The 23,067-nt window shown below is 50.7% G+C and overlaps 3 protein-coding genes and 1 long non-coding RNA gene across 9 annotated transcripts; 3 read left to right on the top strand and 1 right to left on the bottom strand.

Annotated features, from left to right (window-relative positions):
* Positions 1–898: 898 nt before the first annotated feature.
* ALOX12 (arachidonate 12-lipoxygenase, 12S type) lies at positions 899–12,011 on the top strand. The gene is made up of 14 exons (XM_081115708.1): positions 899–1,107; positions 1,630–1,831; positions 2,995–3,076; positions 3,186–3,308; positions 3,425–3,528; positions 3,816–3,976; positions 4,869–5,012; positions 5,810–6,019; positions 7,947–8,033; positions 8,255–8,424; positions 8,897–9,018; positions 10,895–10,995; positions 11,118–11,288; positions 11,410–12,011. The coding sequence occupies exons 1-14, from the start codon at positions 973–975 to the stop codon at positions 11,545–11,547; spliced, it is 1,950 nt and encodes a 649-aa protein (XP_080971834.1). The 5' UTR covers positions 899–972; the 3' UTR covers positions 11,548–12,011.
* Positions 5,924–13,735, bottom strand: LOC308546587. The gene is made up of 3 exons (XR_013997356.1): positions 13,296–13,735; positions 11,221–11,301; positions 5,924–6,079 (listed from the first exon to the last, which is right to left on the bottom strand). It is a non-coding gene; the product is annotated as an uncharacterized lncRNA (long non-coding RNA).
* Positions 13,736–16,914: 3,179 nt separating this feature from the next.
* RNASEK (ribonuclease K) lies at positions 16,915–18,452 on the top strand. The gene is made up of 3 exons (XM_081161890.1): positions 16,915–16,999; positions 17,665–17,741; positions 18,160–18,452. Exons 1-3 carry the CDS (start codon positions 16,922–16,924, stop codon positions 18,299–18,301), a joined length of 297 nt encoding a protein of 98 aa, XP_081018016.1. The 5' UTR covers positions 16,915–16,921; the 3' UTR covers positions 18,302–18,452.
* Positions 18,453–18,572: 120 nt separating this feature from the next.
* BACC1 (BPTF associated chromatin complex component 1) lies at positions 18,573–21,472 on the top strand. 6 transcript variants are annotated; one of them, XM_081161884.1, is made up of 6 exons: positions 18,573–18,800; positions 19,005–19,099; positions 19,675–19,776; positions 20,449–20,639; positions 20,853–20,957; positions 21,211–21,472. In XM_081161884.1, the coding sequence occupies exons 1-6, from the start codon at positions 18,780–18,782 to the stop codon at positions 21,213–21,215; spliced, it is 519 nt and encodes a 172-aa protein (XP_081018010.1). In that variant the 5' UTR covers positions 18,573–18,779; the 3' UTR covers positions 21,216–21,472. The 6 variants fall into 6 exon arrangements, with proteins under 6 accessions (XP_081018010.1, XP_081018009.1, XP_081018012.1 ...); XM_081161883.1 differs by having other exon boundaries at positions 18,665–18,800; positions 21,207–21,472; XM_081161886.1 differs by lacking the exon at positions 20,853–20,957 and having other exon boundaries at positions 18,665–18,800; positions 21,207–21,472.
* Positions 21,473–23,067: the final 1,595 nt, after the last annotated feature.

The following is a 23,067-nucleotide window of genomic DNA, read 5'->3' on the forward strand; positions in this document are numbered from 1 at the left end:
CTGCCCTGAGCCCTCAGAGTCCACTAGAGAGGGGAGAAAGGAATCACCACAGAGAAGCAGGCTGATGTAGGGACTGATTCTGGAGGTAGGGATGAAGCAAACTCTCTCTTCTAGGCCAAAGGGACCCCTATTGGGTGGACGTGGAAAGGCCAGGTTCAGTTACCGCATAGGGTGGGAATGTGGGCCATTCTGTTTGGCTATTACAGTTTTTTGTAATATCCAAAACTGGAGGAAATTGGGGGCCAGCCTGTGGCAGACAGCGGCCCTGAGCACAGAGGACACAGGCAAGATAAGAAGGGGAAGGGCACCCAGGAAGGATCAGACACTGGGGTGAGGTCTGGAGGCTGGAAGGCAGGGCTAGAGTCCCATCTACCCTCACCAGTAACCAATATGGAAATCTTTTCGAAATATATATATATGTTTTTATTGATTTCAGAGAGTGGGAGAGAGAGAGGGAAACACCAATGATGAGAGTCACTGATCAGCTGCCTCCTGCACGCCCCCTACTGGGGATCGAGCCCAAAACCCAGGCATGTGCCCTGCCCAGGAATGAAACTTCGCTCTCCTGGATCCTAGGCCAATGCTCAGCTGCTAAGCCACGCCCGGCCAGACAAAGATAAATGTCTTTAAATGTCTTCTCCCACCTCCCCACCCCACCTCCATCCCCGCAATCCAACCGCAACGTCCTGGATCATAGGTCGATGCTCATCCTCTGACCCACGCCAGCTGGGCGCCAAGTCATTTTTGAGGGTTTGGCTCAGGAAAGCAGATTTACGTTGCCCTGGCTGAGCGCCGGTTGGGCCTCGTCTGGGGCGGAGACCTGGGAACCCTGAAAGTTGTGAGGAGGGCGGGGACCCAGCCACCTCTTAAAGGCCCGAACTGGCCCTGAGGTGCCTAACTCACGCCGGCGGCCCTGGGGAGCCGAGAGTCGCAGGCCCGGCTCCCGCTCGCCTCGGCTCCCAGGAGACCGCCATGGGCCGCTACCGCGTCCGGGTGGCCACCGGGGCCTGGCTCTTCTCGGGGTCGCTGAACCGCGTGCAGCTGTGGCTGGTCGGGGAGCGCGGGGAGGCGGAGCTGGAGCTGCGGCTGCGGCCGGCGCGGGGCCAGGTCAGGGGGGGCGGCGGGGACCCCGATGCCCGGCGGCCGGGCCGGGCCGGGCCGGGAGGCGGGGCGCGGGGCAGCGCGCACGGGGCGGCGGGGCCTCCAGGAGCCGGGCGCCAGGCTCAGCGGGAGAGGGACGGAGCCCGGCCAGGGAGGGGCTCATCCCTCCCTCCCCGAGCGTGGTCCTTGCAGCCTCCGCCCCTTTCCCGAGTGACCCCAGGCCGCTGGCATTATGGAATCTGGGTTCAGGGGGACGGTCCCCCGAGGGCGCGGGCGCGGGGAGAGCTCAGCCAGCGGACGGGGCAGGTGACGAGGCTCCGGGTTCAACTCAAGACCCTGGGGCCTCGCCCCGCGTCCCTCGTCCTCTCGGTGCGATGGGGCGTCGGAGACCCGCCCGCAGGTGTTGGGAGGAGGCGGCGCCGTCCTTGGAGGCCTCGTCACCTGACTCCACAAAGGACCCCGCACCCCCAGCAGACGTCCCCTCCTGGGTCCCCGCTACTGAGTGTCACGGGGTCCTGGTCCCCACAGGTGGAGGAGTTTGAGCACGATGTCCCCGAGGACCTGGGGCCACTGCAGTTCGTGAAGTTGCGCAAACACCACTCCCTGGTGGACGACGCGTGGTTCTGCGACCGCATCACGGTGCAGGGCCCAGGCGAGGGCGAGGAGGCCGCCTTCCCCTGCTACCGCTGGGTGCAGGGCGAGGGCGTGATGAGCCTGCCCGAGGGCACAGGTGACAGGCTGCCTCGGGGACCTGGGTGCAGGGCTGGGGCGCCTGGGGGCTGGGGGAGGCAGGGGATAGCACTGAGGAGGGCCCGAGGGGCTTGAGAAAGGGCGAGCTCAGCAGGTCCCGAGTGGACAAGACGGGAACTGGGGGGAAATTATACAAAGGATTAAAAAGCCTGGAAGGGGGCTGGACAGGGAACTAAGTGATGTGTAGATCCCACCTCCCAAAAAGGCAAACAGGTCATGGGGGTGCAGCAATGCTGGGAAACAGAAGAGCCAAAGCCAAGTGGAAAGATCTCTCTGTGACTGGGAACAAGTTAGGGCAGGGACAGGTAAGGCTAGGACATGAAATGGGGGGGGGGGGTGACCCCTGAGAGGGGTCAGGTAAGGGAAGCAATAAATGACATGAGGTGGAACTGGCTTGGCTGTGAAATATGGAAGCAACTGTGGGGCAGGGAGCACACTGACGTGCCCATGAATGAGGACAGCTAACGTGGCATCTGTTACTGTGGGAAATAAGAGATGTATACAGAGACACATGAGGTCCAGGACCAGTAAGAATGGAAACATGAACTATGACTGATACAGGTGAGTGTAAGTGCTGCTAAGGCAGGAAGAAGTCAGTAGACTTCAACGGTAAGTGTAAGAAAGATGAAGTCAGGTAAAGCAAGCAAACAGTTCTTCCGAGGACAACTGAAGGTGTGGCAGGTGAGCTTCAAGAAGTGAAAATTCACCAAAGCAATATGTAGTAGAAAACAGGTGTGGGCATAGGGGTGATTAAGGTTTTATCACCTTAATTCAGGTGATTTATCCAACCATAGATATTGATGAAACAGGATCAGGTGAGGAAAGATGAATTCAGGGACAAGAAAAGGGTGGCAAATATGGCACTTTTGTCTCAAGGCAAGAGATGAGGGCTAAGATAAGTGAAACCAGGAGTGCATGCATGCATAAATAAATAAATAAATAAATATAAAAAATAAAAACAAAACCAGGAGTGCAAAGTTGGAATAAATGTTTCTGGGGAATCAATGAAATGAGGCACAGCCAGAGATCAAAACGGATCGTGACTGAAAACATGGACTATGAATCAAAAAGGAAGGTGAGGACAAGCAGGGAGAGCACAAGACAGCACAAAATGTGTGGCCAATTGTATTAATGTCTCCCCAGCCCGCCTGGCAGGAGACAATGCATTGGATGTGTTCCAGAAACATCGAGAGAAGGAACTGAAAGAAAGACGACAAATATACTGGTGACCACCTTCCCATATTAGATCCCCAAGTTCCACACACACCCTTCCCTGACCCTGCCCACATCACTGACCCGAACACCCACCCTGATGCCTTGTCCCCAACTCCTAGCTGGGCCACCTGGAAGGAAGGGCTACCCCTGACAATAGCTGCAGGCAGTGAGGATGATCTACCTCCAAATGCAAGATTCCACAAGGAGAAGAAACTGGACTTTGAAACGACACTGAGGGCAGGGTAAGGAAAAGCCTGGAGCTGAGAGTGGAATGAGGGCTGGGACATCCAAGAATGATGGTAAGTAGCGAGGGGATCAGGAATTGGCGAATGGGGTCACGCCTCAACACCTGTCCTAGGGTTCTGGAGATTGCCCTCAAGCGTGTTTACACCCTCCTGAGCTCCTGGAACCATCTGGAGGATTTTGATCAGATCTTCTGGGGCCAGAAGAGCACTCTGGCTGGTCAGTGATTCCCCCAGGTCTCTATAACCCCTTGATGGCCCCCTTTGATGCCCCCCTTTGATGCCCCGACCTTATACTCCATAGGCCCCCATAGCACCTTGCCAGATGAGACGTCATCTCAGAGAGGGGCTGGACACAGGGTAGTCTTTGCCTGAATCACTGGGGTAGAGCCTGCAGGAGGGACACTGAGTTGTGGTGAAAATCCTCCTCCTCTTGGAACACATAATACAATATACAGATGACGTGTTATAGAATTCAATTTACTATCCCCCATCCTGACCCCACAGAGAAGGTTCAGCAGCGCTGGCAGGATGATGAGCTCTTTGGCTACCAGTTCCTCAATGGCGCCAACCCCATGCTGCTGAGACGCTCCACCTCTCTGCCCTCCCGGCTGGTGCTGCCCTCGGGGATGGAGGAGCTTGGGGCCCAGTTGGAGGAAGAACTCCAGGTACACCCTCCAGTCCTGTTGTCTTCTGCTTGTCTGTGTGGGAAGCAAGTGGTGAAGGGGAGGGATCGAAGGTGAGTCTGAGAAGGGAGGCTGTGGTAACCCACTGTCCCTGGGTACAGACAGAGTCCTCTGCTGGAAAAAACCTAGAGATGATAAAATATGTAGGAGAAACTATGAGGTACTCCCAGCATGGATGTCCCAGGCACATACAGGTGGGGCCAGTGATGATACAGCTGGAACAATGACATTCCCTGGCTGATGTCAGTGCTCCCAACACCAGTGTTTATGGGCAGCAAGAAAGGTGAAGAATGCAGTCAGGTGGGGAGAACTGAGGTTTCCTGGAGGAGGAAAGCTGGATACAGAAAAGATGAACTGGATGTAAGGCAGAACAAGACAGGACGTGAGCATGTCCACTTGCACACGTCTGGATTCTGTGGCAGTGGTAGTCAGGGGAACCTCTGTGGATTACTTGGCAGAGGAGGTAAGATTTGGACAGAGAGTGAAAGAGCGTTTGCTGACCTGATGGGAGCCAAACACAGGGAGCAGACTGCTGGGTGATGATGGGGAAGGGGCACGGCCATCTTTTTTTTTTTTTAATGTGTATTTTTATTGATTTCAGAGAGAGGAGGGGAGAGGGAGAGAGAAAGAGACATCAATGATGTCACTAATTGGCCACCTCCCGCATGCCCCCTGCTGGTGATTGAGCCTGAAACCCAGGCATGTGCCCTAACCGGGAATCAAACTTCGCTCTCCTGGATCCTAGGTCAATGCTCAACTGCTGAGCAACGCCCAGCCAAGCAAAGATAAATGTCTCCCCCCGCCCCCCGTTTGCCCTGTCCCTCTGGGGGTAGACTTTGAACTCTAACCATGGATATGTTCTTCATTTCTCCAGAATGGTTCCCTGTTTGAGGCTGACTTCATCCTGCTGGATGGAATTCCAGCCAATGTGATCCGAGAAGAGAAGCAGTACCTGGCTGCCCCCCTCGTCATGCTGAGGATGGAGCCCAGTGGGAAGCTGCTGCCCATGGTCATCCAGGTGAGGTGCTCTGGGCACCCCCCTCCCAACACTGCTCTCTGTTCACTGCAACCTCTGCTCCTGGCTCTTGGCTCCCAAATTCCAATCTCACAGAGTGAGACCTGTCCTCATGTCACTCTTTGCTTGCAGCCTGGTTTTCCCTGGCTCACCCAACTGGAAGTACTTGTTCAAGAGTCATAATGGCCTTTTGGAGTCTCATCCTGTACTCAGTGGTTCTCAAACTTTAGTGTGCGTTAACACCACCTGAAGGGCTTGTTAAAACACAGGTTCTGGGTCCACCACCAGATTTTCTGATTCAGTAGATCTGGGGTGGCAACTGAGAATTTGCCTTTCTAACAAGTTCCAAAATTATGCTGATGCTGCTAGTTTGGGAACACACTTTGAGAATCACTATTTCATCTCTCAGTAGCCTTGACTCTAAATACCCATTGTTTCCTGGATATCTTTTCTCACAAAGCTCTCAACAGTCAGGAAGTAAGTACTGTCAGTATCTCACACATCCAGTTTCTCCTTTTCACCCCCGCCCTAACTCAGAAGCCCATCACGTTTCTCCCAAACCACTGTTAGAATCTTCCTACTGGACTCCTGCTTCTGACTCCCCTGCATTCAGCCTGGCCATCATGGCGCTGAGATGGCCCACAGCCAGTGTGAGGCAGGGAGGAAGGATCCTCTTCTTCCTACCAGATTATAACCTCCTGGAAAAGAACAATCGTACTTAGTTCTCCGTTTCCCCGAGAACGCTGACCTTATGTCATACATAAAGTGGAAGTTCAATAAATGTTTCATTTTTTTCCCAGATCCAGCCTCCCAACCCCAGCTTTCCAACCCCACCACTGTTCCTGCCCTCAGATCCTCCACTTGCTTGGCTCCTGGCAAAGTCCTGGGTCCGAAGTTCAGATTTCCAACTGCACGAGCTCCAATACCATCTTCTGAACACTCATCTGGTAGCTGAAGTGATCGCTGTGGCCACCATGAGGTGCCTCCCAGGACTGCACCCTGTCTTCAAGGTACATCCCCTACCCTCAGTGTCCCATATTGCTCAAACCCAAGGCCAATATCAAATGATACTGCAGCGAAAAGACAAAATATCAAAGATTTGGTGAAGGGAGGAAACAGCAGGTGCACATGCCTGGGAATAAGACTGAAGAGAGAAAGGTCACAGGTCTAAGCTGCAACAACTAAGAGCCCACAGGGTGGGTGTGTTGTAATTTTATAAAACAGCGAGTTCAGTATCTGCTGCTAGGCAGAAGGCGGGAAGTTAAGACTTGTGCTTGCTTGAAAGTATTCTCAAAATCTCGATGACACTTTAGGTATAGGGAACATGGCAGAGAAGGGACAACACTGATACAAGCTTATGAACCAGAACAACTGTCAAAAACAGCAAAGTCATGAGAGAAAGCCAGTCTGGAAGCAAACATGAAGTGTTCATATTAGGTACACGGAGTTTGAAATGTTGGCAAGATATGCAAATGAGTACCTAGGTAAGGAGAACTGAACTGTGTTTCAAGCTAGGGGCTTACACCCTGACCCCCCCAAACCTGGCCAATAGTAGCTATGGTCTCATTGAGTCTGGGGTAACACAGACAAGATGGAGACCAGTGTGATTAACATGATCTTGGCCTTTACTGATCTCATGGTGCTCTTGCATCACCATCTTCTTCTTACTCCCCTGGTGAAGGCCCTCTCCACACCTATATCCACTCACCAAAATGACTTCATCTCATGGCAAAGCACGGAGCTGCTATCGGGTCACACAGAACTAACCTGTAAATGTCATAAAGCTTATGTAGGCAGGCTGTGGATTCGGACTGCCAGGGTCTAAATCCTGAATCCTAACTCAGTATCTACCAGATGCTCACTCGCTTCGAAGAGGACAACGGGAGCTCCACCATAGGTTGTTGAGTGATAAAATGGTATAACAATGTAACGCAGGCTGCAAACTACTTATTAGGAGTTGTTTGTCCTCAAGTATCTTCCCTCTTCATGGGGACTTTGGGCTTTCTATGACATTCCGCATCTTTCATGAACTTTCTGAAAAGTTTCACACTAATGTGAGCTGCTTTGACGTCTTGACACCAGAGGTATCACTTGGGTCATTCCCTGTGTCCAGCATCCACAACTCAGATAAATACCAACACTGCATGGAACCTGTAGATAAACTGGGTGGAAATGAACACAAAATAGTCTGAGATAAAAGGAAATGTGAGGATCAGGTGACCTTTTTTAATACCTAAGAAAAGCTATTTTTTAAAAAGCTACTAAAAATAGAGAGGGCCTAACTGCCTAATTGGGGGTGGGGTAGCCCCTCTGCTGCTTAAGTAGGTAGCTCCGAATGGCTCCTCTTACTCAGACTAAAGGTACCCACCCCCAAAAACAACAGTGAAGTGAGCAGAGGATAAGGTGTGACTTTGGTAATGAGCAGAGAGGTAATTATAAGTTAATGAGGATGCAAATGATAGAAGTATAAAAGAAAATCAAAAGGGCCTGATTCTTTAAAATCACCAACACTCAAGGTGGAAATAATGAAGGTAAATGATAAAAGCTGAGACTTGAGGACTTGCGTGTACTAAACCCTCTTCATACATCACTCACCTAAGCATCACCACTGCCTCCTGAGATAAGAAACCCTATTATCACCCCCTGTTGGCAGATGAGGTGATAGATAGGGATGAGACAGATTAACACATAGAGGGTCCATTACCTTGGGAGAGGATCAAAGTGTAGACTGAAACCCAGGCCAGTCTAGCTCTAGAGACTGACTCACAGGGGAGTCAAAAGCATGAGAATGAGGGATCACAGAAGGGGAAGGAGGTCAGCCTGCAAAGGCACTAGCAGGGAGGAAAGCATCAGGAGGAGGGAAAGTCACCACTCCCTAAATAAGAAGGACCCAAGCATGTCCTCCATAAACCACCCCCTCCAACCTGCTCTACCCAGCTCCTGATCCCACACATCCGCTACACCTTGGAGATCAACACAAGGGCTCGGACCCAACTCATCTCAGATGGAGGTATATTTGATAAGGTAAGGAGGCAATGGAGTGTGGGGCCACCTAACCATCCAACTCTGCATGGCCTCCTGTCTCTTTCAAGATCCCAGACCAACCTGTGTGAATGTCCTGACCCTTAAGCTCAGGAACCCTGTCCCTTTATACTCATGTCTTTAAATGTGAGAATCTCACATCTGAACCTTTTGTATACTATGCTCTGAATTCTTCCCCAAGGCCTCTCATCTCTTTGTCCCAGGCAGTGAGCACAGGTGGAGGGGGCCATGTGCAGTTGATCCGTCGGGCCATGGCTCAGCTGACCTACCGCTCCCTCTGTGCTCCTGACGATCTGGCTGACCGCGGCCTGCTGGGAATCCCAAGTGCCCTCTATGCCCACGATGCTCTACGGCTCTGGGAGATCATTGCCCGGTGGGTGAGAGTGGGAGCTGAGAAATGGAGGGGCATTGGGGACAGTGAGAATGGGGCTTTGGCCTGAGATCAGCACTGGGCCAAGGGATCATGAAACTGGAAGATCCAGACAGGAGGAGCAGAGAACTCAATCCTGGGCAAGATAAGGAAGAGCATGGGGACAGTGGGTGGGGTCTGATAAGGAAGAGATTAGGATGGGGGTAGACAGCCTAGGCCGGGGCAGCTGTGGATGGGGAGACTGAGGGATCTGGACAAATCAGGGTTTTTGTTAGGAAGAATGGCTATCGACCATGTATAGAGAATTTCTATACTAATGTGTAGAAAGAGCTGGGGAATGTCCCAAAAGGTAAATCTTGAAGGATCTATACTCAGACACAGTGAGAGTCAGCAGGACAGAGGCCATAGAAAAGGAGTAGTGGTCAGAGGCTACAGCCTTTTACTCTCATGCTCAGCTCCCTTCTCCTCTGAGCAGGTACGTGGAAGGGATCATTCACCTCTTCTACCATGGCGATGACATCGTGAGAGGGGACCCTGAGCTGCAGGCCTGGTGTCGGGAGATCACTGAGGTGGGGCTGTGCCAGGCCCAGGACCGAGGTGAGATCTCTCCCCAGGGAAGGGAACTCCTCTGACTCTGCCCAGAGCCCCTTGTCAGCCTTGCCCTTCTGGGGACATGACTCCACCCTTCATCACCTCTCTCCCTCCACACATGAAGCATCTGAATCCCATTCCCGCCTCCTAAGACTCAGGACAGTCCTATAAAGCCAAGGATTGTCCTCCTCAAAAGAACCTGACCATCAACCTCTATGTCCATCTCCCATTCCTAGTCATAGATGCCCCCAACCTGCCATAGCATGGGGCCCAGTGGGTCCAGAACCACAGCTAGTGGGGGATCTGTCCAGGCCCTACTGGGGCCCATATCTCTCTCCATGGTGTCTATTTTCCTACCTGAAGATATGAATGGGAAGATTTTCCACCAAATCCCACAATGACTCACTCTGTCTTTCCTCTCATCTCCTTCCTGCTACTGTCCAGTACACACAGAGGGCCCAGTGATACTGCACACTTTACACAGTGCTCATTTCTAGGTGCAAACTCAATACTGTACATGTTTTGGCTCAAACCTAAACTCAGTTCCCTGTCCCTTGAGGTTCACATTCCTTTGGCCAATCCGTCCTCCCCCTCCCCCTGCCTGGATCTAGCCACTAGCTTAGGATCTAGCCAGTAGCTTAGGATCTAGCCACTAGCTTTAGCATCCCCTACCCACATTTAACCTGGGGAAGAAACTGTCTTTCTTGAGCTCTCCTAGGTTCATGCTCCTCTCTCTAGCACACATCAACCAACTTGGACTGCTTCAAATCGTCCTTCAGCCCCTGCTCCTCACACTTCACACCAACATCTCTGCCTCTGTGGGACACCTACAGACATTTACTGGGGAGCCATTGTGGCCAGACCCTGGGGATGCAGTGAGCAATAAACCAACACCTGCACTCTGGAGGAGCCTCTCCCCGGGGAATCTGAGGCTGCACCACTCCCACCCTCCCAGGACCGAGCTTCTTTAGACATCTTGGTACTGTCCCTTAGGCTCCACATGACCCCAGAAGTCTCTTCTTCCTCTCCCTGGCCATCCTTTCCCCAACTAGAACCAACTACTTTTGGAAAATAAAACTTCCACATGTTCACTTTAACCTCCACTAACTGCCTCTCATTCTCTCTCCCTCAGTTCTCATAGCTGACTTTTGCCTAATTTTCCCAATAGACTTGCGGAGGAAATGTGTTAAGATGAAAAACTCCGAAATTAACCGTCAGAAACCCGAGTTCAAAGGCCTCTGCCTTTTCCCAACTGTGTCCTGACAAGCAGTTTATTCTCTCTGGTCTTTGATTTTTTTTTAAATCTATAAAAGGGGAGTGGTTATATTTGTTCCATGTAACTGAATTGGGTCCCTGAGTCCCCATCTCCACTGTAAAATGAGCAGCCTGGGACAGCTTTCATGGAAAGCCCATTGGCTGTGACACTAGAAATCCATAGTGTCCCTTATTCCTTACCTTATACCTCAGGCCCTTGTAATTCCCTGTCTGAGAACAGGAGGAAGCAGCCCTACATTCTTAACCACTTTTTAAGGCAGAAGATATTTGATCACTTGACCTTTTCAGCCCCCAACCCTTCTATAATGACAATAATTATTATTTACTAAGCACTTGTTACATAACAGGTGATTTTGATACATTATCTCATTTATAAGGTAAGTAGCACCCACACTTTACACAAAGAAATTGAGGTTCAGAGAAGTTAACTGGCCTGGGTATCCAAACTAGGTGGCTTGAGCCTGAACTGAAACTTATGTCTGATGCAAATATATTTGATAAATGAACCAACACCCACCAATTCCAAAATACAAACATCCCAAAACATCGGCCTTTATTTCTCTCCTCTCCTGCTGTAGCCTCTAAATCTTGTTCCTCTCTTGCCCAGGTTTCCCTGTCTCCTTCCAGTCTCTGAATCAACTCTGCCACTTCCTTACCATGTGTGTGTTCACATGCACTGCCCAGCATGGGGCCATCAACAAGGGCCAGGTATGGACAGCTAAAAGCCCAGGTCCCTGAAAGCAAGTGTCTGGACCTTGGGATGCCCAAGGGAGAGATAGGGATTCAAACCCTAAGTACCAGGATCCTAGAGTTGTACTTTCTTTCCCCAGCTGGACTGGTATGCCTGGGTCCCTAATGCCCCATGCACAATGCGAATGCCCCCACCAACCACCAAGGAAGATGTGACAATGGCCACAGTGATGGGCTCACTACCTGATGTCCAACAGGCATGTCTTCAAATGGCCATCACATGGCATCTGGGTCGACGCCAGCCAGACATGGTAAGAGAGGACTCTAGGAAAAGGGAAACAATAACGGAAGGGAAACATCAGAGTGAGGGGCTAGGCTCTAGGTGTTTCTGCCTTCAAACTAGAAACTGACTGATCCTTTGTTCTTTCTTAGGTACCTCTGGGGCATCACAAAGAAATGTATTTCTCAGGCTCCAAGGCCAAGGCTATACTAAACCAATTCCAAACAGATCTGGAAAACTTGGAAAGGGAAATTACAGCCCGGAATGAGCAACTTGGCTTAGCCTACTAATACTTAAAGCCCAGCCACATAGAGAACTATCTGAGCTCTAAGGTGTCCCCACCTGGAAAACTTTAGCTCTCCCAACTAAATCCCCTACATCAGTATCCCATTTGCCCAGGGTGGGCAGCAAACCTTTTCTGTAAAAGGCCAAATAAAAACTGTAGGCTTTGTAGGCCACACAGTCTCTGCTACAACTACTCAGCTCTCCCATTGCAGCAAAAAGCAGCCACAGACAATATGAAAATGAATGAGTGTGACTGTGTTCCAATAAAGCTTTATTCATGGACAGTGAAAGAACTTAATGTGTCACAAAATATTCTTCTTTTGGTTTACAACCATTTTAAAATGCAAAAAGCAGCCCTAGTCAGTTTGGCACAGTGGTTAGAGTGTCGGCCCAAAGACTGAAGGATCCCAGGTTTGATTCCGGCCAAGGGCACAGATCTCAGTTGCAGGCTCTATCCCTGGCCCTAATCAGGGAGCATGTGAGAGGCAACCAATCAATGTGTCTCTCTCACACTGATATCTCTCTCTCTCTCTCTCTCCCTCTCTCTGAAAAGCAATGGAAAAAAATAAAATATCCTTGGGTTAGGATTTTTAAAAATGCAAAAAACAAACAAACATCCCTGCGCTTTGGTAAAGAGGTGCACAGGCTGCAAGCTGAATTTGGCCTTCAGTGGCAGTACCTGAACAAGGGTGCACTGCTCTAGCCTGAGGCACTGACCCTACTTGCAAACATCCAGAGAATGCTCTCAGGGGTGGGTGGGAAAGATTTCTTGGAGAAATGAACTACCTCAACTAATTCTCCTTTCCCAGGAGCTAGACTTCATGCTTGGTGAGCAAGTTAAAAATTCCTGATTCTGTTCTTTCACAACTTTCCTTCCACCCCTATTATTCTTATTCACACATCTACCCCCCAAAAACCCTGGAATAAGAAAGGTACTCCTAGAGCAGAATAAAAACTTTTGGCTTCCTTCCCCAAACAGTCTCAACAAAAGAGACCTGTCTCAAGGCCACTTTCTCAGCCCCTTTAATACACTGGAGTCTCTGCATGTGTCCCAGGTTCCACATTCTCTCTCACTACCCTTTTCAGAACAATATGCATGGGGTAGATCCAAGATGGCAGCGGACTAAGTGGAAACTTCACTGAACTCTCCCAGGACCAAACTGGAATTACAACTAAAATATATAAAAATCACCCTGAATAATCAACTCAACTGAAGACTAGCTGGAGAGCACCCTCATAACCAAGAATGAAAAGTGGAGACTACACTGAGGCTGCTTTTGCCTGAGGGGGAAGCAACACCCTCCCCCTTGCTGGAAAACCTCAGGCCCCACCCTGTGGAGTTTCTACAGCCTGAGGCTCATTAAGAAACTGCATAACAGCCTCTGGGTACTTTGAGCCTTTGACTGATCTGCTTCTGGACCCAGGGCTTGGAAAAGCAGATCTTGATGAGCATCTTGGTCCTGTCCAAACACACCGAGCCCCAGCAGAAGAAACTAGAAGCTGTGGAGTGTTGAAAACTTTAAACAGGGTACTCAAGGCCAGTCACAAACAGCATCTGACATTGGCCTCCACCAGAAACAATCCAGAAGACTGGGAGTCCTACAGATCTACCTAATGCATAGAAATAAATCCAAACAGGCAGCCAAAATGGGGAGACAAAAAATCCCCAGCTCTAGCCAGTTTGGCTCAGTGGTTAGAGCACTGGCCCACAGACTGAAGGGTTCCAGGTTCTATTTCAGCCAAGGGCACATACCTTGGTTGCAGGTTCAGTCCCCAGGCAGGGCAAGCGTGGAAGGCAACCAATCCATGTATCTCTCTCTCCCTTCCACTCCCTCTGAAAAGCAATGGAAAAATATCCTCAGGTAAGGATTAAAAAAAAAAAAAGCCCCAAATGAAAGAAAAAATTCTCCAGAATAAAAGCTAAATGAAATGGAGATAAGCAATCTATTATATATGGAATTCAGAATACTGATCATAAGGATGTTCAACAGCATGAAAAAAGTATGGAAACTATGAAGGAAATTAAGAATGACACAGTAGAAATTTTAAAAACATTGGAAGGAATGAGCAGCAGATTAGGGGAAGCTGAGAATTGGATCAGTGAATTAGAAGACAGGGTAGAAAAAAATCACTCAATCAGAGAACTAAAAAGAAAAAACAATTAGAAAACAGGAGGACAGTTTAAGGGACCTGTGGGACAATATGAAATATTCACATCATAGGAATGCCAGAAGAAGTAGAAAGTCAGCAAGGGTTAGAGAACCTGTTTGAAGAAATAATGGCAGAAAACTTCCCTAACCCAGTGAAGGAAAGTCACACAAGTTCAGGAGGCACAGAGAGTTCCAAGCAAGAAGAATCCAAAGAGGCCCATGCCTAGACACATCATAATTAAAATGCCAAAAATTCAAGACAAAGAGAGACTCTTAAACGCAGCAAGAGAAAGGCAATCTTTTACCTACAAAAAAGCTCTCATAAGGCTGTCAGCTGACTTCTCACCAGACATTACAGGTCAGAGGGAATAGCATGCAGTATTCAAGGTAATGCAAAACAAGGATCTGAAACCAAGAATACTCTATCCAGCAAGGCTATCATTCAACATAGATGGTGAAATAAAGAGCTTTCTAGGCAAAATAAGGCTAAAGGAATTTATCACCACCAAACCATCATTGCAAGAAATGTTAAAGAGACTGCTGTAATAAGAAGTTGAAATAGAGAGAATGAGAAAGATAGGCATAAAGAAATAAAATGGCAATAGATAAGTACCTATCAATAATAACCTTAAATATAAATGGATTAAATGTCCCAATCAAAAGACATAGGGTAGCTGAATGGGTAAGAAAATAAGACCCAAATATATGCTGGCTACAAGAGACCCACCTCAGAACAAAAGACTCACACAGGCTGGGGGGCGGGGGGGAGGGGGAACAAAAAACTTCTGGAGGACTTTAAAGGAGAGGTAGACAGCAATACAGTCATAGTAGGGGAATTTAACACCCCACTGACTTTACTGGATAGGTCTTCCAGACAAAAAATCAACAAGGAAACAGTAACTCTAAATGACACACTAGAACAGATGGATTGACATTTACAGAACATTCCACTCCAAACCTGCAGAATAGGCATTCTCCTCAAGTGCACATGGGACATTCTCAAAGATAGGCCACATGTTAGGACACAAAACAAGTCTCTACAAGTTCAAGAAGACTGAAATATCAAGCATCTTCTTGGACATTTACACCATGGACTACTATGCAGCTGTGAAAACAAAGGATCGCTTACTCCATAAGACAGCATGGATAGCCCTGGAGAGTATTATGCTAAGCGAAATAAGACAGTCACAGAAAGACAAGTGTCACACGATCTTACTCGTGTGTGGAATCTAATGAACAAAATAAACCAATGAACAAAATAGATCCAGAGACATAGAAGCATGAAACAGACTGACAAATCTCAGAGGGAAGATAGGGGTGGGTAGGGGGATGGGTGGGGAGAGGTTAACATAACCATTTATATGCATATATGCATAACCCATGGACACAGACAATAGTGGGGTAAGGGGTACAGGGACACAGACTGGGGGGAGGGGTACAGTGGGGAGCGGCTCAATGGGGGGAAAAGGGGGACATTGGTAATACTTTCAACAATAAAGATAAATTTTTTAAAAACTTCAACTATAAAAAAAAAACAATATGCACAAAATAAATGGAAAAAACAACAAAGATATGCTAACCACTGTTTCTTTGTCTAGTTCCAGGGTCTTGGGATCAAAATGACCCCTCTCAATTATGCTACGATCACTGTCTTCACTAGACTGGGTACAACAAGCTCAGAACAAAACTCTGCTCTTCTAACACCTGTTTCCCGAGATAATTATCACAAACCTGTCTTTTACCAATGAAATATACAAACTTTTTCTTTGGAGTGAATCATCTATTCATATTTTTTAAATCTTGTACCCTACCTTATTCAAAGGTCCTATAGTCGGTTTCCTTAGTTTACAGCAGGGAAGCAAAGTGACATTTTCTGTATTATTTCTCTCTCCCGCACATTTAGCAGGACCACTCACCTTCACAACTCAGTCTACTTTCCCTAGGCTTTTCCTAACGCCCATATTTTTCCTGGGTTTAGCATCCAAAACCATTTAGTATTCCACATTTGGTAACAAAATGTTACTTAAGAATTTCCAATGCCAAGAACAATCCGCAATTTTTTTTTTAATATATCTTTATTGATTTCAGAGAGAGGGAGAGGGAGAGAGAGAGAAACATCAATGAGGAGAGAGTCGTCATTGATTGGCTGCCTCCTGCACGCCCCGGACTGGGGATCCAGCCCGCAACCCAGCCATGTGCCCCGACCAACCGGGAATCAAACAGCGATCTCCTGGATCCTAGGTGACGTTCAACCACTGAGCCCCGCCCCGCCGGGCCCTCCGCAGTTTTAAAGCCTTCTGGCCATGCCCAGCAGGTGTGGTTGGATGGTTGAGCGTGGACCCCCATGAACCAAGAGGTCACCAGTTCGATAGGGGGTCAGAGCGCATGCCAGGGTTTCCGGCTGGATCCCCAGTAGGGGGAATGCAGAAGGCGGCCAATCGATGTTTCCCTCTCATCGATGTCTCTCTACCCCTCTCCTTTCCTCTCTCTCTAAAAATAAATAAAAGCATATTTTTTAAAAAATAAAAAATAAAGCGTTCTGGCCACCACAGTACGCTTGACCTCAGGAAGGTCTCCTATTTCCTTTTACTGTGTCAGAATATCTATTTTTATAGAGATGAAAGGAGATATAGGCGATCTCTCTTAGCGTGAATTTCTGTCTCACTTATCATTTCCCCACCACAGGATACCACCCGAACCTACAGTATCCGACAGAAAAAAAATCAGTTCCAATCCTCTGCTCCTAAAAGCCCACCGGCCAAGGTTACCAGGAGCTCTGCAACCTAGACTCTTTCCCCAAACACCAGCTACGCAGGCGGAGGTTCCTCATCACATGACTTTCCAAAATGGGTCACGTGACTTGCCGGCTGTTTCCATCCCAACCTAGAGAGGGGGGACAAAGAAACCTACGCCCTTGCTACTGCAAGACTCGCACCCCAGCTACATGAGTCAATAAAGAAGTCTGGAGGTGCTACTTTGGTTTTAAACACCGCCTTTTACTACCAAAAGTTTGGAAAGGAGCCAAAGTCACCCAGAGTCCTCCACCTGGAGCGCCGCCCCCCGCACGAAGGTTGGGTCCGAGGCCACGCCCCTCGGCCGACCTCCAGTCCTGTCCTCCGCGGCGCGAGACCCCGAAATCAGCTCGCTTTTACCCTTCTGGCGAGTCGCGGAATCGTTTCACCGCCTTTCCACCCGGCCCAGATCTAGGCGACCTCCGACTCCCATCTTCATGGCGTCGCTTCTGTGCTGTGGGCCCAAGCTGGCAGCCTGCGGCATCGTCCTCAGCGCCTGGGGAGTGATCATGTTGGTGAGGGGACTGGCCTGCGAGAACTGGAGAGGACCTGCGGGCCCCGGTGTTGGAGGCCTGGAAGGCAGCAGGCAGGCTGGAGGGGGTGGTTGATTAGCCGCTGGAGAGCAAGACAGAAGTGAGAATGAGAAATAGGAACTAGAGCGGGGCGGGTGGTGGGGGTACAGGGAGCTGGAGCTTGGAATGGGAGCCCGGGCTGGTAAATATGGTGACCACTCAAGATACGAGGAAGAGCTAGGTTCCTGAGAGATGCTTAAACTGAATGGAGGGCCGTGGACGAAAGAGAGCGCTTGTTCTCGAAATGTGTAGCTGGGGCCTTGTTTCCCAGCACTCTGCCCGCCCCACTCTAGGAAGAAATAATACGTGCTGATTCCCCCTGACCCCTCTGCCCTGTCCCGTGATAATGACGCCTCTGGAAAGGAGAACTATCTGGGTTACTGGGTTACTCACTATTTCTGCCCTTGCCCCAGCCAAGTCGTCTCTTTGTCACCACTTTATGCCCTGTTCGGGGTGACTGAGTACGAATCCAGCAACAGCCACCTCTAATCCTAGCGCATTCTCTTAATTCCCAAACCCAGATGTTGTGGCAACATTAGAAGTGGAAGGAGTTTAGAGAGTCACCAGGGCAGGTGCCTGAGGTCAAAATCTACCTATTCCGTTTTCAGATAATGCTCGGAATCTTTTTTAACGTCCATTCCGCTGTGCTAATTGAGGACGTTCCCTTCACGGAGAAAGATTTTGAGTAAGTGTCAAGTGGGAGAGGCTGGGAATAGGTGGGAGGTGGCTGAGCCTGTGGTCACAATTCTGGGGGGGAATTACAGGAGTCTGGATGCTTGGGGCCCAGGGGCTAGGTAACTGAGTGCGGAGAACTGCTCTCTTTAGCATACAATTTGTATTGGTCTTGGGAGTCAGACCTCAGCAGCCATCCTAAACCCACCACTTCAGTTGTGGCTTCTTTACGTATTTTGCTTGACTTTCTGTGCCTACCTCCCCCCCTGCAAAGTGGATGCTGTAATAGAACTCGCCCCATAGGGTGAAGAAAATTGAGTAAGGTAATACATGTAAAAGCACTTAGAACCCGTTCCTAGCACATAGTAAGTACTCAGTAGATATTGGCTGCTTTAATGTCTGACATTTCTCTGCCTAATCCCCACCCCTAGGAATGGCCCCCAGAACATATACGACCTTTATGAGCAAGTCAGCTACAACTGTTTCATCGCTGCGGGCCTCTACCTCCTCCTCGGAGGCTTCTCTTTCTGCCAAGTTCGGCTTAATAAGCGCAAGGAATATATGGTGCGCTAGAGCACTGTCGCGTGTACCCTCGTCAGCCCCCTCTTCTATTTAAAGACTCTCCCCACCCCCTCCTGGTCTTCCTTCTGGGGCTGGCTGTCACCTGTGCCTCCAGCCCCCTCGCCTTTTTCCGTACCACAATAAAGAGAAACTGCCCTCTTAAGCCCTGTGTCTGTTCTTGGGGTGGGAGAGGCAGGCACCGGGGGCTGGCTCTCGGCCTCGGAGTGGGGCGTCCCTACCCCTCGACGGAAGTGCAGTGAAGCCGGACCGGAAGGGAGGAGGTGTCTTCCACTCCCTTCTTCGCGCCGAGGCAGCCTCAGTAACTGTAGCTGGCAAGGCTCTGAGCGGCCTAGTTTGAGCCAATCAGCTGCGTGGAGGGGCGGGACTTCCTGCGCGGGTAGGAGCGGTTGGGTCGGCAAGCTCTCGGTGGTCCCGGCTCCGCGGTGGAGGTGGCGGCGGCAGCGTCTCCGAGCCGGAGACGCACGGGGCCATGACGTCAGCGTCCACAAAGGTTCGACCTCCCTTGCGGACAGCGCTCCCTGGCGGCCACGGGAGGGCGTCCCCGCCAGTTGGCTCCGGGCTCTTCCGCCTAGGGTGGGGTTTGAGGGGCGGGAGGCAGGCGGGAGTCGAGTCTGGGGTGGGGCTAGGGGTTCCGGGCGGGGCGGGGCGGCGCGGGGGTGTGCTTCGGCCCCCCGTAATGCTGCCCCACCCCCAGGTCGGAGAGATCTTCTCCGCGGCGGGTGCCGCCTTCACGAAGCTCGGGGAGCTGACGATGCAGCTGCATCCCGTGGCCGACTCTTCCCCTGCTGGGTACGTGAGCCCGGGCTGGGACGTGGACGCTGAGTGCGGGCGCTTGGACTCGATCTCTGACACGGACACTCTCTGGGGCAGGGACAGATGTTCGTTTTAGTTTGCTTTTTGCCTGGCACAGCGCAGAGTGGGTGTTAATAAATGATTGTTGAATGAATGACAGATAAAACCACAGACTGAGGCTCAGAACCCGAACCCACAGACCGTAGGCCACCACCGCTACCCACCCTAGTCTTGTGGAATTGCCTCAGATTGCTGCAGACTGTGTTCAGGTGTTCTGTTTGTTGAATTGGTTTCAGTGGGCAGTTTACAGCAGTTGTTTCACGATAATGGGGAAGAGGCTTTCTTATGAGGTGGCGGTTGTTGCAGTATCATGAGGTTGGGGGTCCTCGGGGTTCCCACGGCGTCTTAAGAGATTTTGGGTGTTTTTTTTAAGGAGGACCTCTTTATGGACCTATGGGAGGGGCCCCAGGGATTAGGGGGAGGAGGCTGGCTGCTGTGGAATGCCTAGCCTGGGGGCCGGCTCCACACCCCTCCTCCTCCCACTTTTGCTATTCCCCTCTCCCCTCTGACAGTGCCAAGTGGACGGAGACGGAGATAGAGATGCTGAGGGCTGCTGTGAAGCGGTTTGGGGACGATCTTAATCACATCAGCTGTGTCATCAAGGAACGGACAGTGTGAGGGAGGGGTGGCTGGTAGAGAAAGAGGGGGGTGGGCAGCTTTCTTCCTCTGTACCCATTGTTCCATCTTCCCCAGAACACCCTTCCAATTCAACATCTTTCCTACTTTGTTGCTAGTTTTGTTAGCATCCCCTTGAGGACTGAAACATAAAGGAATTGTCAAAATCGGTCAGAAGTTACTCAAATGCTTTGGTAATTAGGACATTCCAAGAATTTGATTTTAGCTTGCCTGAGATACCCAGTAATTAAATTTGGTAATGGGAGTTGCCTGGTTATTTATACAGATCTTTTGAGACTCTACTGCTGTGTTTCCAGGGATATTGTGGTCCTGAGCTAGTTGATCAGAATCTACCTGTAGATCATCAAGGATTACCAGTTAGCCTTTCACATCCATACTTCTCTCCCAGAAGAGAATTAGGAGATGGGCCCTTCCCGCTACTCAGTTCAGGGAATCCGCTTTTTACACTCCATCTGCCCTGAGTGAAAAGATTCAGTAAAATGAGACCCTACCAAAGTATTGGGGCCCTAACTTGGATTCTTATCCAGATTCTGAAGGGGGGGATCCCCAGTATTCCTTCTGAGTGTCCCATTATCCCTGCCCCTCCCCTCCCTTCTTTCTTCAGTCTCTCTGATGATGACTTCCTTCCTAACCTGCTCTCTTTTCTTCAGGGCTCAGATAAAGGCCACTGTGAAGCGCAAAGTATATGAAGACTCTGGTATCCCCCTTCCAGCTGAGTCACCCAAGAAAGGGCCCAAGAAGGTGGCATCTGGTGTCTTGTCGCCTCCTCCAGCTGCCCCTCCACCAAGCAGCTCCAGTGTCCCTGAAGCTGGGGGTCCCCCCATAAAGAAACAGAAGGCTGGTGAGGGCTGTGGAGTTGTTGCCTAGGGGTTAAAGTCCCACCTGCGGTTTAGTGAGAGAATTGGGCTTGGGTCAAAGAAGGACAACTCTCTTCCTCTCCCAGTGAAGGTTCCCGTAGAGTGGCTAGGGTGGGGGTAGGAGGGAGAGCTCGAAGCTTTGGAAAGCCAGGGTGGCAGTCAGGGAACCTAGAACCTAGCTTATGCCCCCCTCTCAGATGTGACACTCAGTGCTCTGAACGACTCCGACGCCAACAGTGACCTGGTGGATATTGAAGGGCTAGGAGAAACTCCTCCATCCAAGAAACTCAACTTCGACCAGGGTAGGAGTCCTTCTCCTCCCACACCAGCTGAAGGGGTCGGGGAGGAAGTGTCACTTGGATGGTAGGGGAGGATCTTATAAGGAGTCCCCTCCCTTGTATAGGGGCTTTGGAAGAGTAGGTTCTCTCATACACAGTGCAGGCGGTTGGATCAGTTAAGAGTGGGGGAGGGAGGCTTTGGGGAGGCAGGAATTGTCTTCGAAGCATACTTGGGGCTCGCTCCATCTCGGCCCATTTTACTTCCTGTTCCAGACAGCCTGACCCTGGATTCTGGCCTTCTCATGACCTCTGCTGACCCTCCTCTGCTGTCTCGCTGAGCCTTCCACCTCTGACCCCTCTCACTGTTCACCCTGGACCTGTGGATCGCCTAGGACTCTGAGCAAGGCCTGCATGAGAGAGTGTCAAAAGACTGCTGGGGCTGCCCCCTTGCTGTTCCTGTATAAGACTCTGCCCCCTACCCTTTTGATGTGCATCTGATGGACATTTTTATACAGAAAACAATAAAGATTTCCCTCTCAGCTTGGTGCCTTCACTTGACATTATTGGAATATAAGGGACCATTCCCTCTCTCCTTAACCCCCATGGGCTCAGCCCTCCTCGGCAACTCTCACCACCCTGCCTGGAGCAGCTCAGCCAATATTGGCAGACTCTCTTCCCAGTGCCAATATTTCTGTGCTGCTAGAGCCAGGGGAGCTGGGTGTGGGGAACAAAGACTGCACTTTGCTCTCTGGAGGCAGAATATACTCCCAGGGTCTCTAGCAGTCAGTATTCCTGAAACTGCCCTGGGGATTTCAGAGGGGCTGTTTCCGGTGCTTTCATACCTCCCTTCCCCCAACCCCCACCCCCAATCTCACAAAAAGGCCCCAGATGTCTTTTATGTCACTTCTCCAGGGTGGCCTCCTGGGCCAAGCCTCAGCGATGCCTCCCCCACCCTCGCTCTAACACCACAGTGTGGTTTGGACGTGGCCACAGTGCCGTACAAACCACAGTGTGCTGCTGGGGCGGGAGCAGGACTGGGGTGTGTTGAGAGGAAGGGAGCATGAGACAGTGCTGGGAAGACCCCACCACCAAGAGCAGGGAGATAGAGAATGTATAAAAGGCGAACATGGCCCCAAGAATGGTTGGGGAAAACAAGAAACCAGGGCTAGGAGCTAAGCAGGCAACTAGAGGGACAGGGGCCTAAGGGGTGAGTCTGCATTATAATAAGACTGGAACCATCTTCCCTCTGTAGAAACTCTGCTCAGGGGATCCCTAGGGTGGGGTCAGAGGCGGAGGAATAGGGAATGACTATGGGGGACCAACAAACTCTCCTGAGTCAGCAAGGGCAGGGGCCCAAGGCTTCCCGTGTCCGTTGCTCCCCCTCTGTGGGTCAGAACCCAAGAGAAAGCAAGGAGGGACAGGAGGCCAAAGACAGCAGGGTTGGAAGCTGGCAATCCAGAGGTGGTGGGGCCGGAACATGGTTGGGAGAGGGGGGCCGGAAGTGGCCCTGGGCCCTGGGCCTGCCACAAGATGGAGGCCAAAGGCAGGAAATGGAGGCAGGGGGAAAGGAGGGCAGCAGGCCCAGGGAGAGGGGCCTCTGGACCTGGGGGCCAGGTATTCAACCCCCAGCTCTGTTTCCACTCCCCATGGTCCCCCAGGACCCAAGTCCCACCCAGGGCAACAACCCCCATCAGCCCATGCACCAGGCGCAGGAAGGTGGGCCCATCCCAAAAAGCCACGTTTAAGCTGAGACAAACATGCCTCTCCCCACCCCCACCCTGGGCCTTCCCTCAGCCTTTTCTCCTGTCCAGGATTTGATTTTTTAAAAGCACACCCCAGAAATCAATCCAAGGGCCAAAATCCCTCCTGCAAATCAAAATAATATCCTCTAAAACCCAAAAGTTATCCTCCCACCTCCCATCCCACCCTTTACCACCCTACCTTCCGACACACCCCCCAGAACTCTTAGCAATCAAAAAGATCTAAGATGGTAGGTGTAAGCAGTCTTTTTAGGCCCTGGGGATGCCAGACCCCTCCTTTGACACCCCTCTCTCTCCTACACCAAGTCCTGCCAAGGCCTCCTGCTCCTCATTCCACCCTCCACAGCCCCCAAACTGAACAGCTGCCCCCAGCT

This window comes from Miniopterus schreibersii (genome assembly GCF_964146895.1).
Source record: "Miniopterus schreibersii genome assembly, chromosome: 16".
NCBI classification, from domain to species: domain Eukaryota; kingdom Metazoa; phylum Chordata; class Mammalia; order Chiroptera; family Miniopteridae; genus Miniopterus; species Miniopterus schreibersii.

What these genes read in the sequence shown, in the direction of transcription:
- ALOX12 (XM_081115708.1), top strand. Translation starts at nt 973, where the DNA reads ATGGGCCGCTACCGCGTCCGGGTGGCCACCGGGGCCTGGCTCTTCTCG. An exon ending in AGTTGGAGGAAGAACTCCAG is followed by an intron (nt 3,977 to 4,868) that starts GTACACCCTCCA and finishes TCATTTCTCCAG; the next exon opens with AATGGTTCCCTGTTTGAGGC. An exon ending in GTCGACGCCAGCCAGACATG is followed by an intron (nt 11,289 to 11,409) that starts GTAAGAGAGGAC and finishes GTTCTTTCTTAG; the next exon opens with GTACCTCTGGGGCATCACAA.
- RNASEK (XM_081161890.1), top strand. Translation starts at nt 16,922, where the DNA reads ATGGCGTCGCTTCTGTGCTGTGGGCCCAAGCTGGCAGCCTGCGGCATC. An exon ending in CCTGGGGAGTGATCATGTTG is followed by an intron (nt 17,000 to 17,664) that starts GTGAGGGGACTG and finishes TTCCGTTTTCAG; the next exon opens with ATAATGCTCGGAATCTTTTT. An exon ending in TTCACGGAGAAAGATTTTGA is followed by an intron (nt 17,742 to 18,159) that starts GTAAGTGTCAAG and finishes CCCCACCCCTAG; the next exon opens with GAATGGCCCCCAGAACATAT.
- BACC1 (XM_081161883.1), top strand. Translation starts at nt 18,780, where the DNA reads ATGACGTCAGCGTCCACAAAG. An exon ending in GCCGACTCTTCCCCTGCTGG is followed by an intron (nt 19,100 to 19,674) that starts GTACGTGAGCCC and finishes CCCCTCTGACAG; the next exon opens with TGCCAAGTGGACGGAGACGG. An exon ending in GTCATCAAGGAACGGACAGT is followed by an intron (nt 19,777 to 20,448) that starts GTGAGGGAGGGG and finishes TCTTTTCTTCAG; the next exon opens with GGCTCAGATAAAGGCCACTG.